Here is a 21,286-nt window from a genome sequence, read left to right as displayed (position 1 = left end):
ACCTCGAGTGACCACAAAACAGAAAGACAAATTTATCAGAGTGTGTTCCAAATGGGATAGATTCTAAACAGCTCGTCAAATCCGTGCTGCTCTGATGGAAACGAGAAAGAAAAACGTGTCAGTTGCAACCGTCAAACGCCGCCTTGTAGCGAATGGCTTAAATGGATGTATTGCAGCCCGAAAACCGTTGTTTAGGCCCATTAATAAAAAGAAAAGGCTATTATGGGCTAAAAAGCACAGGAGCTGGACCACTAGTCAGTGGAAGACGGTTCTTTTCACAGACGAATCGAAGTTTGAGGTGTTTGGATCCAAGAGGCGCAAATTCGTTCGTCGTGCGATAGATGAGCGATTTCATATATGATATATACCGTGACATGACGAATATAAAACTTGAATGTGAATTATGTAACGTAGACAGAATGAACTGTGTGCAAGCAGCGTGACTACTCTAAAATTGCGCACTTGTTAGATGAAAACTAATACATACAGGGATGCAGATATAAATGTATAGTATTATAACATAGATAATATATAACATACGTAATATACACATAGATGATATAAATAAAACATAGTATAAGATAGTATAATTACTTTATAAATGCTTATATACATAAAAGTCAATTTTATTGAAAATTTATTTTAATTAAAAAAAATTTTTTTTTTTCAAAAAATAAACAGCGTAGTTAAATAAAAGTATTTATGCTGTAAAACTTTTGTATAAAACAATTTTTTATATTTTGTTTAGTTTACGAGATATATCGAGAAAAGGTAAAAATATCTCAACCTTTGAAGGATAATTTTACTCTTTCAAACCGTTTATAAGCCCAAACGGAAAATTTTTTTATTTTAATGAAATTTAACATAAATGTAGAGGGATAAATACATTAATTTAAAAATGCTTTATTTTGGTTCAAAACCGGCTTGAAGGGGTGAAAGCACGCTTCAAAGTTGAGACATTTTTGCGTTTTCTCGATATATCTCGTAAACTAAGCAAAATATAAAAAAATGTTTTGTACAAAAGTTTTACGGCATAAATACTTCTATTTAACTGTTCTATTTACTTTTTCCAAAAAATTTTTTTTGCAAAGAAAAAAAAATTTGTTTTTGAAAAAAAATTTTTTGGGAAAAATAAATAACATAGTTAACTAGAGATACTTATACTGTAAAACTTTTGTATGAAACATTTTTTTATATTTCGTTTAGTTTACGAGATATATCGAGAAAAGGCAAAAACTCTAAATTTTTTAAGGGTGGTTTCAACTCTTTAAACCGTTTATAAGCACCAACTTATAATTTCTAAATTCATGTATTTACCCCCTCTACACTTATGCCAAGTTTTATTAAAATCAGAATTTTCGGGTTCGCGAGGTTCCCTTGTTAGTAAAAATCGAAGAAATCATGGATTCCAAGCGCTACCACAACATTCTGATGTACCATGCTATCCCTTCTGGCACCAGCCTTATTGGTCGTGGCTTCATACTACAGCAAGATAACGATCCAAAACATACTTCCAATCTTTGCAAAAAGTATATTGAGTCAAAACAACGACAATAACTGCTGAGGAATATGGTTTGGCTACCCCAGAGTCCTGATTGCAATCCAATTGAACTGCTTTGGGATCATCTGGACAGATGTATTCGAGATGTGCAAATAACGAGCCAAAATCACTTTTGGAAGTTGCTACAAGAGAAGTGGGCTGCAATCGGAACTGAAACTTTAGACAAGTTGATTGACAGAATGCCTCGTGTTTGCACTGCTGTAATCGCTGCTAAGGGTGAATATTTTGATGAGAGTAAAATTTAAAGAAATCAAGGCTTAATTCTTTTCGAAACGATGTTTATTGGTACAAAACATATTTATTTGCCTAAATAAATCCATATTCATCACAAATTAGCTTCTTTTGTTCATTACTTTCCAAAAAATCAACGATTTGGGTGGTGTATTGAAATTAATGAGCGGTAGTGTACCACACAGCGTTGCGACCACTGCTGCAAAAATTGAAACGATACCCTGTTCATGCAAATCTGCCTTCGGATCCGCGGTCATTATTAAATACGCCGAGAAATATAGAAACAAGAATTGTTCTTCCTGGGGAATATTGCCATGTGGGCCTGTCAAAGGGAGTCGAATCCATCATAAAGCGTATGTCGACTGTTCCGGAAGAAGTGATCAAAATATCAATCAATATCGACGGTCTACCATTATCAAAATCATCGTCAAAACAGTTGTGGACCATATTGGAATCAGTAAAGCCATACAAAAATGTATTTGTAATTGGTATGTGGGGATAAAAAACCTACGAATGTCAACGATTTTTTACAAGGTTTCGTGACTAAAGCGAAACAGTTATGCTTGGAAGGAATACTTGTGAACGGTATTTGTATGCAATGTGCGATCGAATCCTTAATTTGTGACATGCCCGCTAAGTCATTTGTATTATGCACAAAAGGACATTCGGGGTATTCCAATTGTCCTACTTGCACTGTCGAAGGCAATTTAATCAACAGAAAGATGTGTTTTCCACAAATCCATACCCCTGCAAGACCGATGACGATTTTCGAAATAAAACCGACGAAGAATATTATAACCGAGAGATTACTAGTTGTTTAGTAGAAATTTCAGGTTTTGGTCCAGTCACGAACGTTCCGACTGATCCCATGCATTTACTGGATTTAGGTATCATGCGTAGAATGCTAAACCTGTTATTAGACGGCGACTTAAAATATCGGCTTCTGGATATAGAAGTAGAACGGATATCTTCTCGATTAATAAATGAGATCGAACCGTACATTCTAATTGATTTTGTAAAAAAACCAAGATCGTTGAAATTTATAAAGCTGTGGAAAGCCACTGAATTTAGACAAATTCTTTTATACACGGGGCCAGTAGTATATTACGATCATTGCGCAGCGATATCTATAACCATTTCTTGACTTTGCATGTGGCAGTAAGGATAATGAGCAACGCAAAACACCACGAATTATTGGATTATGCACAAGCACTCGTAGAACATTTTATTTTATCATTTGGATTACTGTACGGAACTCATAATATATCAGCAAACGTTCACCAAGCTGTGCACCTCATTTCCTGTAAAGAAATATGGCCCTATTCAGCATTTTAGTGCGTATATATACGAAAACCACATGCAAACATTTAAAAGAATGCTGAGGAAGCCAAATCAATTGCTGTAGCAAATCATACGAAGATGTGCTGAAATGGAAAAAAATACATTAATATTGAGACCACTGGTATCGATGGTTCCCAAATTTTACCCGCACATCGAATCTGCACACGAGGATGGTCCGCTTATGATTGGCTATACTGATTCACAATACAAAGTAATAACATCAGCGACTATGAAATTACGTGGCTGGCTCCCGTGCTGATTAGTTGTTGTTTAAGCAATGGAGCTATTGTCTCATTATGAAATATTGCTCACTGTCCAAGACGACAAATTTTAGTAATTATTGGCAACAAGTTTTTAAAAAAAGAAAACCTCTTTTCCGCACTGTGTGATAATTCTTCAAATATTGATATCTTTTTAGTTCATGAATTGTCTGATCTGAAAGCGTGACCATTGACAAGTGTTATAAAGAAATACGTGAAATTGCCGATTTTAAACTTTGCAGTATTTCCACTATTGCATACAAATTAAATTATTTAAAATATTTTGTAACAGGAGATAATAACTACTTTACAAACTTATGTTATTGCCGAGTTTCACGACGGTATACAAATAATTTCTAAATCGTGGATCAGTGATGATGTAACAAAAGTTCGTTGGCCATCATTTCCTTCACAAAAAGGATTTGACAAAGCAGTCAAAGAAATGGAAGAGTGGCAAGATTCATGGCCTGCATTTCCATTAATTATAGGAATTATAGGAAGCACGTGTAAGTCACTATTTTTGTCCGATTAAAGTTTAGAACATTCTGTTGCGTCCAGCCTTATAGGATTTAACTCTTTATTGGGTAGGAAGGATATTTCAGGGAGAACAGGTAAGGCAGGGAAGAACGTAACAAAACGTGTAGAATTCCCGTAGGCACACAGTTTAAGAGAGGGTATGTGCCTCGGGTTGAACGCACTTTTTATGACTCAAAAATATAGGTCAACGTGCCGATAGGCCCGCTATAACCCGTTTCGAGTCGTACGTCCGTCGGTCCAAGTTTCGAGTCAACGAATTGAATCACTTTAACTCGGGATCGGACCAGATGCAGTCTTTGTTCGGGATAGGCGAGGTTATTATTAATTAAAATAAATGATAAAGTTTCACATAAAATTAACAAAAGTATTTATTCTAATAACAAATAAAAATGAAAATAAAAAGAAATACAAATAAGTGCTGAAGTCGTGATTTGACAATTTTGTAATAACGGTATAATTAAATTTAAGACGCATAGTGAGTATGAATATAGTTGTATAAATATTAAATAAGTATATAGTGGGCGGAGAAAGGGAAACAAAGATTTTGTTTTTTAATTCTACAGTATTAACGGTAAACGCAGAGCGAAGAAATAAACGAAGGGTTTATTAAATGGTTAGATGGGGAAAACAGAGATGCTTGGAGTCATAAGAGGATAAAGCATAGCGGGGGAGAGTAACTTGAAGGAGGAGGAGGTGAACTAGAAAAAGAATATGTTGGGAATATCTGAGGAACGTGTTCGTGTTCTTCAGTAATTGGAGGCAAAGAGGAAGGTCGAGGAACACTAAGTTCTTCGAAGGTGGTAGCTGGAGAGAAGATTCGAGGAACACTAAGTTCTTCGAAGGTGGTAGCTGGAGAGAAGATTCGAGGAACACTAAGTTCTTCGAAGGTGGTAGCTGGAGAGAATAGTCGAGGAACACTAAGTTCTTCGAAGGTGGTAGCTGGAGAGGAGGGTCGAGGAACACTAAGTGGGAAATTATTTATAAAATAATAGGAACGTGTCTTGAAAAATTAAAATGGAAGGGAGTAGATGAGTAACGTAAAAACAAAGAAAGAAATTGTGATTGTAGGACTTACTCATTACTGGTTCTCGAATAAATCCGTTGGAATCGAAGAGATTTTTTGACCGCATGGAACGGCACTAAAGTTTACTTGCGCACTGATTCTACATGATTACTAACTAACTAACTCTCTTATTAACTGAACTGACTAAAAACTCTAAACGTAACTGAACTCACAACTAACTACTCTCAACTAACTGATTATTACTGACTGATTTTCTTCAAGATTTGGTATTATATATACAGAGTCTTACAAGGGGAGGATCCAGATGTAGGTGGTTCAAATATTATAATTGGTACGATTCTTTTTCAGGATTGTGTGGTGGGTGAATTCTACGTTTTCTTATTGGAAAAATAATTTTCTCTTTTGACCAATCATACGTTGAGTACTCTGTCGAAAGTTTCTCTGTTTCCTCCCACATTCCTTTAATTTTATCGAAGGGATCCGACCTATCGCGTAGGTTATCTTCCCTTTGGGTTTAAGAGATAAATAATTTTTTCTATCGTGCTAGACGTGCTACGGTATGGGTTGCAGATGGAGGAAACGGTTATTTATTTTTTGCTTATGTTTAGATACTTTATTGCTCATTTTTTTGTGAGGAAACGTGAAACTTTGCTTAGATCCCATGTTTGTTTTTGAATTTCTATTTTCAGAATTTATTATTTGTTGACTCAATATTCAAAAGGAGTCGGAATTATCTACTTGGTCGTTTCGTCCATCTATGTTTGTCATTACGTTCCTAACAGACTAATTCTAAACGCGTAAAAAATTATCGGAGACCGTTGAAACGGAATTTCTTTTGTAAAATTATTTGTTCCTCTGACGAAGGGAAATCGTGGAGTCTGCCGGACGTAACAATTCTAAAAATAAATTTTTACATTTTATAAAAAATAGATCATTGAATATTTTAAGTTAAGTGGCGCGAGTAAATAAGTTTTGGTCATTTTTGACGAGTAAAATACAATATATATACAAAATCAATTAAACAGTTTATTGAAGGAACTCATATTACTTAAAAAAATTTAATTATAAAATTCGCCGAACGTACTAAATTTTACTTTACGAGATGATTCAAAACAGGAATGGTCAATATCGATTTAGTTACGCCAATTATCAATTACTTTCTTAACATGTCATCTATGGCCGACCAATTAATAATTGCATTTTTAATAAGTAATTGATGTAAACCAATTACTTTTTAATTAAGCAAATAATGTAAAATTATTTCCGTTTCAATTAAAAATATAATTGTTACTAGGTCAATAATAAATTACAAATGTTAATAGTAATTTTTAATACGACCGCCAAAGACATTAAAATTATAATTGTCAGTTTAAGCTCAGTCAATTATAATTTTGCCCATCTCTGCTCGCAAAATTAAACTATACAAATCTGTATATATTAAAATATATATTATTTTAATTTCAGCATCGTACGAGAAAGCTCGGCAAAAACTGAGAGATGCTAAAATTTTTTCAGATATATCGTCGGGTTTCTGACAGAGACGGAATTTTAAAACGTTCGAGAAAAACAAGGGCCAAGTATGTTCGAAGCACCAACGAAGAAACCGAATCAGAAGACGAACGAATAGTAAAGACTCCGCAGTTTCCTAAATTTCCGGAAAAGAATTTTACAAAAAATATAAAAACTAGTGAAATAAAGAAAGGTAATTGTAATAATGATAAAAGGTACAAGTTGTTAGAATTTAATACAAGTTGTTAGCGTTGATGAAAGAAGATATATTGAATCTACAAAACGTGACGATCATAGACAGTAAAAAAATTTCGTATATTCACAGAAATACTTTAGAATATATTTTTAAGAACCAATTTAGCAGAATTTTCTTTTAATTGAACAATAATCGCTCACTTGGATGATTCGTCAAATTTTTTAAATAATTTATAAGGTTTTTAGATAATCCGCTCTACACTTTGATGAAAAAAAGTTGATGAAAATATTTCGGTTTGTTTCAAAAAAGATAATAAATAGATTCTTCGGATAGGCGCGAGTAACGAAATATTTTTCACTTCCAGTCACATCGCGCTTTAGTAAAAAAAAAGAGATAAATGGTCTGAAACACCGTATACAGTAGATATTATTTACCGTATATAGTAGATATTGTAGAATGTATAAGAACTGTTCATGTTTTCACGAACGATTACTTCAGGAAATGGAGTAGCTTCTCTTAAACTGTACAAGGAAAACATATTAATGCGTACATCTAGTGCTAAGTTGTCTTCTAAAATCTAAAAGGGCGGCGAGGTGGTAAAAAATGAAAATGGAGGAAAACTTGTAGAAGTAGGTAAATATATCGTAAAAAGGAATGATCTTTACATAAATTTATTGTTTGTTTGTTATGTTTAATAATTACTTCGAATTGCAGTGAAGAAGGTTGTAACAAATATGCCAAGTACACTAAAATCTGATTCTGAGATGAGCGGTTCTCCTGAGATCTTTTCAGAGGACGACGAACTTGTTAACACATTGAATCGCACGGAATCTTATAAATACGTATTTCTGTAGTTCCAAATATTCCAAATTTTAAACAAAATAAATCACGTTTTTAAAAAAATTTTATTTTATTTTGTTATCTTTTTTTAATATCCAAAAGATGAAGTAAAGATGAAGTAACCATTAAATATGTAATGAACAGTTTCTAATTTAATAAATTTAATTTGTCCGAAGGACTATTGTATGGCGGCTCTATACAGTCAAAAACTCAGGAACAAATTTTCAGCACCTGAATTTTTTCTGTATGTTTATTATATCTTAATATATGCTATTTTAAAATTTAACATTTTCTATACATTACAGAAAATAATTACCAAAGATTCATTGTTCGGAAATTAATTTCTCTGCATCTACAAGTGAAAGCTTTAAGAGAAAGGCAAAAAAAATTTTACAAAAATTCAAGTTCTTTTCGGAACAACAAACTCGCCAATTTCAAAGTTCCGAAGAAATTGAAACTATTGACATTTAGTGTAATCTTCCACTGAAAGATGAAAGGAGTCTACAAGAATTAGAAATCAAGCTTAAGGAGGACGAAAAATATAGGGAAAAAATGGTAAATATAAACCCCCAACATAATGTGAAATAATTGTTGTAATATTTGTAATTTTTATTACAATATGGATTAATAGAAATATGGAATTTTTGGACAAAATTATATAAATGTGCTGTTAATAAACGGATTATTTATATATAACATTTATTATGTTGTAACAGATTAAGGAGTTGGCAAACTTAGGAGGCCAAAATGTGAAAACTTTCGCTTTAAAACTAATGCAGAAAATATTTACAAACGAACTCGCCGTTCAGTATAGCTGGGTCGGAGGCAAAAAGAAAATTATTTTTGTAGATTTAATGATTTGCAAAGTTATACTTAGTAAGTTATGAAATAATAATATATAAAGTGTAAAAATATGCAGATTATCTGATTTAAAACATATTGACTAGATTATTAAAATAATATTATTTCAGGTGCGTTGAGAAAACATTATCAGAATTCCACGGAGGAAGAACTGTCAGCTCCGATAAAAATTTGGCTCGCTCACGCCAAAGAGCGATGTTCAAAAGCTCCGCTTAACACGCAGAATTAATTTCTGTTTTTCGCAATTTCTTTGTTTCACTATGTTTCCAGAGTGTAAACTCCCGGGAAAATTTGGTATTCTCAGGGAATTTTATTATTTTATTTAAGTTATATAAAATATTTGATTATATTAATTTATAGCCGCTATTAAAAATTACTAAGTTCTATATTTTATTCACATTTGATTCTACGTATAAAGTAGTACTTATTTTAAAATATATTTATGAAAAATAAAATATTTGAAATTTAAAATCTGCTTAAAAATTATTTTTTGTTTATGTTTGTATAAAATCTAATTAAAACATGTTTGTTTATGTAAAAAATAATACGCTAAAATAAATAAGTTTATATTAAAATTACATCTAAAAATTAATCAAATCTAATTAATCAAATTTTTTAATGTTTTCAGAATGCTTAGAAAAAAGTCCAATATATTCTGAAAACGTCACGTCAGATATATGTAGGATATACTTCACGTATACTCCCAAATAGCACAAAAATATACAATGTATATACACTATATATATGTTCATGAATATTGAATGTCCATTGGATACCCACATGTACTTAAATTAGCATTCATAAGGTTTGTTCTATTTCGCTGCACTGGGACTGAACTGGCACTGAACTGGAACAGTGGTAGGACAAGCTAGTACAGGCTAGTACAGTCGAGTTCATCCAGTACAGGACAAGATAAAAGAACGCAACAGTGCAGTTGTTTACAAACATGGCGCATCACTTTGTCAGAAACATTGCAAATTTAGAATTAATGGAGTCATCTCCCGAGTAGAAATTCATCTTGTTTTTAACCAGTAACTGGACAAAATTTCTGGTTACTAGCTATTTTTTGGCCAGTTTGACTGATCAGAAACTGACAGGTTTGGGCGACGCTTGCTTTGTCAATAACTAGACAGTAAAACTAGTCAGTTTTTTACCAGTTTTTAACAAGATTTTGATCAGCGTCTAACCAGTTTTTTTTACAACTTTTTGATCAGTTTCTGTCCAGTTTCTTAATTTTTGACCATTTTATGTAATAGTTTCTATCTAATCAGATTATGACCAGTTTCTGATCAGATTTTAATATTATTACATATAAAATATAATAAACTTAATAATTCTGTGATCTTGAGATCTCTTGCGCGAAAAAGCTCATTTGAGTTATTTTCCAGATTCACATGTACATGCACACACACACACACACACACACACACACACACACACACGCGCGCGCGCGCGCGCGCGCGCGCAAAGCCGGTTTGTCGTTCAAGGGGCTTCACAATGTGCCTACATACAATTTTATAAAACCAAAATATATAAAAAATTATTTTATAATGGAAATTGTGAATATTGGTACGCGAAAAAAGTCTAATAAGTTAACAAAAATAAAATAAATATATAATATAAACAAATACATGATATATATGTGAATGTTAAAAATATTAATAATAAAATATTAAAAATTAATAAAATTATAGCTTCTGAATATTCAAGCTATAATTACAATTATCGATGTATAATATATCTATAATAGAGAGAATAAAAAGATGGTAAAAAAGAAACGAGAAAAAAAAGAGGAAAAGAGAGAAAATGAAAGAAAGGAAGAAGAAACAAAGCAAATAATTTTATAATTTCAACTTAACTTTATCTCTCAATGCTAATAAATATATAATTATTAGTACAATCTTTCATTACAATGAAAATATAATCGATGTACATTATACAAACATGATATGTACTAAAAGCGCAAAGTGGGTGTTAATAAATAATTTAAATATAAAGAAATGCAATTAGCCTCAAAATGCTAAAAATGCATTCATATTTTTTGCAGAACAAATAAAATAAAATAAATTATGGAAAATATATACATATATACATATCAAATTAGCACATTTAAAAGTATGTATAATGAAACTTAATGTAATTAAAAAAAGAATAAGTAATTCTTTAATTTTTACAAAAAGGAGTGAAATTCCATTAAAAAATCTTAAAAAGGTAAAAAAGATACGCCAAGTACATAAACGCGTGCTTTCCAAAATAAATTTGAGATCAATACAGTTAGCCAAGTATATTTTAAAAGACTTAAAGAAATTTATTAAATATCTATTTAAAAATTGTTTAAACGGGCTTGATGATTAAATGATTAAAATCAACCAACGGGATTATAGAGAAGCAAAAACTTGGCGTGCCCGGCTTAAAACGCCCGACTTAAAATGACCCATCATTTAAGTCTTTTAAAATATACTTGGCTAACTGTATTGATTTCAAATTTATTTTGGAAAGCACGCGTTTATGTACTTGGCATATCTTTTTTACCTTTTTAAGGCTTTTTTTTATGGGATTTTAATATACTGAAAAAAAATTGCTAGATACAAATAAATATTTTTTCGAATAGTGCTAAGAATATATTTTAGAAAATCAATAATATTTATTTCAAACAAATAATATTTTCTAAATTATAGAAAACTAGTACTTGTTTTAAATAAATATTATTGATTTTCTATAAAATATATAGCACTATTCAAAGAAATATTTATTTGAATCTAGTATTTTTTTCAGTGTACAAATATGCAATTAATCTTCTTCGGCATGTAATAATGCTGAAGCATAAAATTCCTCGACTTCTTGGTTATTTTTTATATACACTTTTGGAATAACAATAATTTTACTGTAAATATCATGTATATTACACGAAATTATTCTAGAAGATATTTTTGGCGCTAATTTCCATTCTTGTAAATTATTTGATGCTAGTGGGTACGTGTACGTACATCTCATTTTTTGCCAAACATATCCTTTAATTTCATACGAATCATTTTGTATTAAATTGCACAGGATATCAGTTATTTGTAATATTAAATCATTTTTTAATAATACAATATTATTAGGTTTTTTAATACTTAACGTTAATCCTTTATAATTTACTTTGAGTATAATGGGTTTATTATTGCAATTATATTTCTGTTTTAAAATTGATATTTGAGTAGAAGTTGGATATGATTTTGAAATACTATTAATTTCATAAAGACGTCGGCACACCTGTGATAAAGGATGATTACCTGTTCGAATCATTTTTCTTATTTTACCTAACATACTTTCAAATGGGAAAGCTGATATGTTATCTAGTGTGCAATTAAAATATTCTACATCATCAACAATATGAATTAAATTATGTACATTAATACTGAGAGAAGTATTACCATAAAGAAGTGGCATTATGTCAAAAAAGCTATCTAAATATTTTCGAGCTTTATTAATAAATAAATGAAGAAAACGTGAGCTGCACATTATTCTGAAAGCAGCATGTAATAAACAATAATGTTTATATATCTGATCATCAAGAATATTTTTGAATAATATGGGACCAATATATAATAAAATAAATTTGCTTAATTCTGATGCTTTTAATTGAGCGACTGGTTTACGAGGCTTACGTTGGAATTCACATGGTGTCCATTGTTTTATATAGTTAATTCTTTTATCTAATATGCAACGATAAGATGGTTTTAATTTTTTATCTGTATGACCAAAATACCAAATATCCAAATATAATTTCTTCATTATTCCTAAGCAAGCTAAATGCATGTAATCAAGCGGAAAAGATTTTATCATGTCTATTGGTGGTTCAATGTTCAGTAATGGTGACTGTCCTATATGATGACATGATTGACATTGATTACGAAATGATACATTTGTTCTTTTTTCACAATATTTATCGCGTGGATATACCTTTTTAGAATTTTTCTTTCCAGAAACGCTAATACCATATATTTCGCATCGTTCACAAGCACCGTACCCACCATGGCCTACAATTGATTTCAAAAACTTCCGTGCTGGTATATCACAGATAAAACTATGAATTTTTAATTTAAACCTTTTTCCATTAATTATTAATTCATTCGACATTAACATATTAATTTCTTGTATAAATTCTTGGAAAAAGTCGTAATTATTTGCAGGTTTGCTATTTCCACTATAAACTGCCACGCAGAATGGACTGTATATATTAGATTTACAAATTATTTTGCATAGAATAGGCCAAAACTGTTTAGAACTAGAATTAAATAATGTCATTCCATCAATATTAAATTGTAAATAAATATTTGACGAAGAATGAAAGTCAGGAAGAAAATATTCACAAAATAATTTTTCTAGCCCAAAATAAACAAATTCACCGGCTGTCGCATCTATTCCATTCATTACTCGTATATTATAAGACGCTTGATTAGTTAATAAGAACGTTTTTGCACACATGGGCAAATTAGGATAACTATTACGACGTAAAATATTTAAAAGTTCGTCTAAATGATTTTGATTTATATTACATTTTATAGCCCATTTGCGTATGTCGTTAATATCTTTTACTTTATAATCTTCAATAATTTTAATTTTCTTTGCTTCGTGATATTTACTTTCTTTTTGTTGTATATGCACTATGTCATTTAAATCAGAAATATCTGTATATATTTCACTAAGTTCTTCATTTGAACTAGTAATGTTACTGTCTTGTGCAACATAATTACTTTCTTCAGGCTGCGAGATGCTGATGTCCTCATTTTGTATAGATTTACTGTGTTCTCTATTTCTTTCTTGTTCTTTTTCTATATTTTTTTTTACTGCCTTGCTTTTCACTATATTTGAAACGTTTGCTTTGTACTAGAAAGGAAAGAAACGCACACAATGTAATATTTTATCTCGGGTAAGAAATATTTAGTAATGTGCAAATCAAAGTTTTTTTAACAATTAGATGTTAGAATGCGCTTACAGTTATTGAATAAGATATGCATATCTTTTCTGACAGCTGCTTTAATACATTTATATTTCTTTCTTCGTTCTTTTGCTGCTAATAGACGCTTATCCATTTTTCCTTTCTTTCTTTATAAGAATCTGATGAAATTGCAAACATAAAGTAACATGAAATAGAGATAATGATTTTTAGAAAAATTTTGCCGCTAAGAGGTTAATAATACCTGGTTATCCTTTAATTATAATAATATCTGAATTGTTTGCTATTTGGATCTTTTTTGTCTTTATATTTTTTTGAGATTGCGTGAAGATAGTAGTTTTCTGTTATGTTTAAATCTGCGTTGTTAAATATTTCTGTAAATAAAATTGAATAAAATTGAGAATGTATTATTTACGAATTAATCTATAATCCCGGGAAAAAAAGTATATATCTAATTATATATAATTTTGTATAATTTTGTAGATCTAATTATGTATGGATTTTGACCTGATCTAATTAGATCTAATTAGATCTACAAAGTTATACAAAATTATATATAATTAGATATATACATTTTTTTCCGGGCAGAAAGAAAAGTTTTTTTGGATTTAATAAATTTTCTTAAAAAAGATTCGTTACCGAAAATTTAGCCATGACAGCTAAGATGTGTCTTTAAGACGTAATAAAAAGTACATGTCCTGAAAGCTCACTACGATAGCATAGGCTGATCCGGTTTCTGTTAGGGATGTTCGATTCCGATTCGATTTATCAAAAGATCGATTTTTTCTACCAAAAAATCGATTTTTTTAATCGATTCTTCACTATTCGATTTTTTTGAGAATCGATTCTTTACTTAGGAATCGAAAAAAGAGATCGAAAAAGACGCCGTTTGTTCGTTTTTGCTGCACTTGATTAATGCACGTTAGTGACTACGTTTAAGACCCTCACACATGAATTGACATAACCGTAACAGTAAAGGGCCATCTACAATGGAATGTTTTAGCCGTAACAGCACTAAAACTACGGCAATGCTGTCTAGAATAAAAACGACGTAGCAATAACATACAAGCCGGCCATCAAAGAAAGGCGACCAAAAACTTTTCTACGACTACTGCTACGGCCTACGACTCTCCATTGTAGATGGCCCTTAAGGTTTCGACCAATCACGTACTTGAATTAGCCGGTTACGGCAGGTTACGGTTATGGTCGCCCAATCCGACGCGTCAAAACCTTACGTTATGTTTATGTCAATTCATGTGTGAGGGCCTTAAAGCCGGGTCTACAATAGGTGTAGTAAGCCTTATGCCATAAGAAACTGACCAATTATAATTGAATGTGAGAAGAATAAACGAATATAATTGGTTAATTCCTTAGGGTTTAAGACTTACTACATCTATTGTAGATCTGGCCTTAAGCTCGTATCAGACTAACGATGGATTGAGATTGGATTAAAATTTGACGAATCAGAACAAAGTTTTTAAAACTTTTACTTAATTTACTTTCTCTGATTGGTCAGATTTCAATCCAATCTCAATTGTTGATCTGATACGGGCTTTAAGGCCGGATCTACAATAGGTGTAGTAAGCCTTATGCCATACTAAATTGACCAATTATAATCGAATATGAGAAGAATAATCGAATATAATTGGTTAATTCCTTATGGCTTAAGACTTACTACACCTATTGTAAACTCAGCCTAAACGTAGTGATAAAAGTACAATGAAAACAAATAAATGGGGCCTGTTCTTTTTCGCTACACTGCTGCACTGGTGCAATAAGTTAGAGTGAGAAAAAATATATTTATCTTACTCTAACCTATTGCACCAGTGCAGCAGTACAGCGAAAAAGAACAAACCAATAGATTGAATCTTTGGAAGGGTTCTGTAACAACGATCTCGTGATTGGCTGGCGATCCATTCGTTTCGTAAAAAAATCTTGAAGAGCCAACTTTAAATAAATGTGAATAATTCTCCTAATAAAGCACGGAAACAACTGTTGGCCGTCGATGAATGATTTGAAACTGCTAGACACGTATATAATTATAACCTCGCTCTGCTTTGGCTTCACTCTGCTCAGGCTAGGGCTAACAATAAGTTCTACGGGCTGATAGTCGAACAAAAGATTATAATTGGTTCAGAAATTGGTACGTATAAATTTATAAATATTTATTGCATAAGAGTTTTTGTTTTATCTGCGTTACGATACTTCCATATTTCTAATTTTTTCATTTTCATAAATCATTGCATGCCTTTCCTTTTTCTCACAGCATTTTTGTAACGTTTGCTGTACTTTCCAAAATACTAAAAATTATATGCCTAGTTTACATTAGGCATATAAGTTGGGCATTATTTGTGGTGGACTTGATGTTAAACGAAAAACAGTGGGTATACTTGCTAATGCTTGAAGTATTATACTTTTTTAATGTTAAACACATATGTTATATAACTATTCATTTAATCTAATTTTTAAAATTACCTTTTTTTCCTTTATTTTTTTCTTTTAATTTACATTATTTTTAAGAAGTAGAATATATTATTTTTATTGTTTGAATTTTATTACAAGAATATAAAAATATGTTTTTACAGTGCCTAAAATAAAGAAATCTTTTGTTTGGAAAGTTTTCACAAAATCTATTGATAGTGGTGATGCTACATGCAAAATTTGTAATAGAGTAGTGAAGTCTGGCGGAAAAGGTGGTGGTACAACTAATTTAAGCAATCACTTAAAACGAAATCATGCAAAAAATAAAGAAGTGGAACAAATTTTAGGAGAAAGTGAGAATAGCAATGAAAAGGCAGAATATTAATTGCGAGAGGATATATATATTTCCAATCGTTATTGTGTTAAATATATGTATTTGCGAATCAAGTATATAATGTACAAGTCGTTTCTTCGGAGACTCTCAAACAGTAAACTTATCGGGAAAATTTTTTTTTAGTATTGCGCTCTTTTATACGGGGTGATGCCAAAGGATTTCCCTATTCCCGAAAAGACCAATTACCTGACGATTTCGCGAATTATCGTGATTTTTTGTCAGCGCGTTGGTGGGAGTCAAATTTGCATATTCTGGCTCCGACTTGAAATGACAACTTCGAGAAAGAGAGAGAGAGAGAGAGAGAGAAAGAGGCGCGCTCTGTAAATCAAAACAAATATACGATTGTTACAGTCTTCGCGTCGTTAAATTTAAATTATATTGCCTACAATATTTTTTCAGTAAAATAAAAAGATTGGATTTTGAAATTAGAGCCTTTGGGACTCTGAAGAATTACAAAAATTTAAGCTTTATTGGATTTATCCACAAAAATTCGTAATATTTTTCTTTTTAGAGGGAGGTACAAAAGCAGGAGAAATTACTAATAGCATTCTTTTTATGATTGCCAAAGATAATATGTCTTTCCAAACAGTAGATAATGAAGGATTCAGGAATCTGTTAAAAACTATTGTGCCTCTTTATTCTATACCTGGAAAAAAATCGATTACAAAAAAAATGGAAGAAAAATATGAGTATCTAAAAGCATGTAAAATACAAAAATTAGAAAAAATAGATTATTTCTCAGTGACAGCAGATATCTGGACCGATGTACTCAACACCATCAGCTATTTAGGGATAACTGTTCACTATGAATTTGAAGGTGAATTACAAACTACCACAATTGGTGTTACGGAAATGACAGAGCGACACACCTCTGAAGTTATAGGAAAATGGATGAAAACGATTTTACAAAACTGGCACATTGATGATGAAAAAATAATTGTTGTCGTAACTGATAACGGGGCAAATATTAAAAAAGCAGTTAGAGATACCTATGGATCTAACAGACATATTGCATGTTTTGCACATTCGATAAATTTAGTCGCTGAGGATACAATGAATTTTCAAAATGCAATATCATTGTGCACAAAAATTAAAAGAATTGTCACCTATTTTAAACAATCTACTATTGCTGCTGATGCGTTACGAAAGCTCACCCACCTTAAATTAATCCAAAGTATTGACACACGATGGAATTCAACCTTTGCGATGTTACAAAGATTTACTTTGCTCTCAAAAGAAATTGGATCGATTTTATTAAATTTTCCAGATTCACCTGAAATGTTAACTGCAGCCGAACTCCAATTAGCAAACGAAGTTATAGAAGTTGTTGTGAGCGTTTGCTCGTTTTGGGAATTCTTTCCCGTCGGTAGTTGGGATCGTTCTGCCTGAAGGGTTGGGACCCAAAGGGTGATGGTTCGGCTTGGTGTATAAGAAAAGGAAGACGTTTCTTACGTGCTTGTTCGTTGTCTTTATTTCTGTTTCTTGCGCTTACAATCAGCTGTGATGGTGTTAGGTATCACTCGCGATAAGGTGTATAGTACGCGACGCGGCTCGGACGTTGTTATGTTTCTCTCCGCTCGGTCACGGCGTGGTCGCGTTTATATATTATGATATGTGGCACAATTTCGGGGGCCAGTGACCGGGCGTCGATAGCTTCCGCGAGGCTAAGCGTTTCGACATCGGAACGCGGTAGCCTTGCGGTTTGATTTTGCAGCGTAGGGCCTATTTCTAGGGCGATACGAACTGCTTCCGAGTGTGCTGTTATAATCTCACGGAAGTTAATTGGGGCTTCCGTGAGCGCGGCGGATTCTTGTGCGTCTTTCGAAAGAGGTGCTTCTTGCAACGTCTTTCGAAAGATGCGTGTCGCAATTTTAATAGATATAGTTGTAATCGGCTTACAACATCCCTCCCCCGTTAGATAAGAAAACGAGGGTGCGATGTTTTCGCTTACAACTTTGTTCTCAGATGACAACCTGCTTTGTTAGGCCTTGGTGGTTTGCTAGTTTGTTTTGTATATATCATGTAAATCATGATGGCTATTATGATTAAAGCGGTAACGCCGCTGGTTGTCATTGGGTATATGAATTGTTTTTTTCGGAAGAACGGCTCTTGGTCACTCTCCAGTTCTTGTTTGATTTTTTCTATACTCCTTTTTAGGTGTCCAAAATCGTGTGGGTTGTCGGAAATTTTTTTCAAGTGTATACTATCTGTGTGGTTATCTAAAGAAATTTCCTGTATCATTGTAATATTTATCCTAGGCATGTATGTGTCTAGGATTTTAGAACTGAGAGTTTTGTGTGGTTTAATAATTAGTTCGGTTGTAACTATCTTGCAATTTTTGTTTATAATTATTTTTCCGGTATTATTTATCGTTTCTTTACCTTCGAGGTGGTCTAGGCATTTTATACTAATTTCTTCAGGTTTTGCTGTGGAGTACAACCAAGAGTCGTGCGTCTTAATCCATATTGCGCGTTCGCTTATGATATGGTTTATGTTACAGTGTAAGTTGCGATTGTGTATATACATTTGTACTTCGCAGATCGCATTTGTGTTTATCTTATTTATCGCATGCGTCGCCTCGCATATATGTTCGGTGTTTATTTTATTACATCCTTGCAGGTCGCTTTCGCTGATAGTTAGGTACGTTTGTTTTTCCGCGTCTATTGCTAGATATTCTGTAGTCGTTTTTACAGATGAAAAAATGTTTAGGTGATTATGCACCGGTAACGCTATTATTCGCATAAGTCTATAGATCGGTAGGCTGGCTAAGGGAAATCTAAGTATCGTATACATGTTTTTTATGTCGCAATAGGCGCTGATGTTAATCAATTTTTCTATTTTTAACCAGTCGTGATTTCGCATACCTGTAGGAAGGTAGAGTCCCTGGGGCCAGGTTAGACTAGCCTCACGGAGAGCTTCCATTATTTGATCTATATTCGCGATTTTAGGGTGAAGTATTCCCTCTTTTATATATGCTAGATATTCGATAATGTCGGACGCGTCTTGTAGTAGATCGTTCGTCAGAGCGTTAAGAACTGTGAAATGTTCGTCCAAGTCGTATCGTCTGTTATGTATTAGGTTTTGGTTTTGTATTTTCTCTAGGAGTGTCGTCAGTGCGTTTTCGTTTTCTTGGATAGTTTGTTCCAACGTCTCCACGTGGGCTATCGTGGCGTTGATTACTTTTAATTGATTTTCTACGGCGTGTTTGGTTGCCGCGTTGTTGTCCTCTAGTAGCGTCAGCTGTTCGTTAATCGTTTTCTCGTCGTCGGCGTCCATGGTTCCGAACAGTGTCTTGGCTATGGAGCCTACTCCGTTTATCAGTCCGCGCCGCTTATCTGTCGGCGTCCTGTATACCATCTGTATGGTATGTATCAGATGTTTTGTCTTATTGTGTCCCTTGTCTAGGATTCCATGCAGGTTCTTGCATGTTTTTACATTTGCTAGTAATGATTTGCACATTATGTCGGTGCGTTCAATACTTTTGGTTATATGCTCTAGCCTAGGTGCTAGTGATGCGATGTCCATTCTTATTACTAGTTTCCAATGGGCTTCGACTTGGTGTAGTCGTCCGATTTCTTCGTAATAGATCCCTGGGTTGTCCTTGAATTTTTCTATGTGGTATGCTGGATCGGCTGATAGTCCGTCGCTGAGGCGCGTGCAGGTGATTATTCTGCAAAGTCAAGGTGCGTTATCGTCTCAGATGCTCAGACTTCTATCTTTGGTTTTTATATGTCAGCGTTTTGAGTCTTCCGGTACTGTCGTTAGTCTTTGTTGGAGTTAGTCTTAGACTGATTTTCTTCTGTGCGTGTCGCGAAGAATTATTTTAAATATGCGTTCTCTAGTGCCGTCGCCGCCTCCGTCGCCTGTTCCAGGGGTTATCGCGCTGGACGATTTCGCTCCTGACGAAGAGGAGGTGTTTGGAGTCTTCGAAGACTTTGTTGAAGACGCAGGGGAGTTCCTCATGGACGATGGGGAGATTGAGGAGGAGATTTTGGACGATTTTTCTGATGAGGAGTCCGAGGGGGAGGACGAACGTCCTGATTCTCCGTTGGATAGTTCGTCGGAGCCAGATGTGCCAGAACTGGTTCCGAATTTATATTTTTTCAATCGTGTAATAGAGGAGCTGGAAATCTCCTCTGATTCTGAGGGGGAAATGGACCCCGATTTTAATGTGCGGGTAGCGCAGTACTTCGTCCGGGATGCTTCTCCCGATGCGGGGGACGAAGAATAACTGGCGCCTTGCTTTCTCCTCTTTTATGTGTGTGTAGTGTAGTACTAGCTTGTAGTGCTTATATAAAAACAATTTTTTCGTTTTGCTTAGTAGTATAGTATCTTTTAATTGCTTCGTAGTATCTTTTATTTTAATTGCTTAGTAGTGATTTATAGTTTGTGTAGTGCTATAGTTACTTAGTTTTTTATTATAATTTGTGCTCTGAATTATTTGGATTATTTTGTGACTATTCCTGAAGCGGTACCCGGATCTGCTACTTGGTGAGTCCTTTACTCTTCTATGAATAGTTTTAATCGGTTCGCGTGTACGCGTATAGTTTTCCGTCCCATTTTTATTGTATAGTTGACGTCATTATTTTTCTCAATTATTTTGTACGGTCCGATCCATTTTGCGTCTAACTTTTTCGATCGGCCGCGTCTTACGGTTTCGTCGAAAAGTAGGACCTTTTCTCCAACCTTAAAAATTGCTGGCTTTGATTTTTTATCGTATTGCTTCTTTGCCTTTTGTTTTTCTTCTTGTGCCTTTTCTTTTGCTATTCTGCTTGAGGCTCGCAATTTTTCTCGTAGCTCCTGCGCATAGTCGTCGTAGGAATATGTCAGTCTAGGCGGTTGGTTTAGGGCTGTAGGTAAAGTCGCTCTATGTCCATATATCAGTTCAAAGGGGGTGAGCCCGGTTACGGTATGTGGTGTCGTATTGTACGTAAACATAGCGTACGGTAGCCACTCGTCCCAATCTGTTTGATCGGTATTTATGTAGTGACGCAAATATTCTGCCAGAGTCCGGTGTGATCTTTCCACTGTTCCGTTGCTCTCTGGGTGATATGCAGTAGTTTGCATTTTTTCGATCTTCAGCAATTTGCATACGTTCTTGAAAATTTCACTTGTAAAATTCGTACCTTGGTCTGTGAGTAGTTTCTCTGGTATTCCGTGTTCAAAAAT

The 21,286-nt window shown here is 33.2% G+C and overlaps 1 protein-coding gene across 1 annotated transcript; it reads right to left on the bottom strand.

The window, feature by feature from the left end:
- Positions 1-11,019: 11,019 nt before the first annotated feature.
- Positions 11,020-14,345, bottom strand: LOC118647704. The gene is made up of 4 exons (XM_036293096.1): positions 13,942-14,345; positions 13,547-13,676; positions 13,342-13,463; positions 11,020-13,232 (listed from the first exon to the last, which is right to left on the bottom strand). Exon 4 carries the CDS (start codon positions 12,828-12,830, stop codon positions 11,151-11,153), a length of 1,680 nt encoding a protein of 559 aa, XP_036148989.1. The 5' UTR covers positions 12,831-13,232; positions 13,342-13,463; positions 13,547-13,676; positions 13,942-14,345; the 3' UTR covers positions 11,020-11,150.
- Positions 14,346-21,286: the final 6,941 nt, after the last annotated feature.

This window comes from Monomorium pharaonis, chromosome 10 (genome assembly GCF_013373865.1).
Source record: "Monomorium pharaonis isolate MP-MQ-018 chromosome 10, ASM1337386v2, whole genome shotgun sequence".
Lineage (NCBI taxonomy): Eukaryota > Metazoa > Arthropoda > Insecta > Hymenoptera > Formicidae > Monomorium > Monomorium pharaonis.
The sequence above is the reverse complement of the archived record's forward strand: the minus strand, read 5'-3'. Positions and strand labels throughout refer to the sequence as shown.

Bases quoted from the DNA above. Each gene is read 5' to 3' on its own strand.
- LOC118647704 (XM_036293096.1), bottom strand. From the start codon at position 12,830: ATGTGTGCAAAAACGTTCTTATTAACTAATCAAGCGTCTTATAATATA.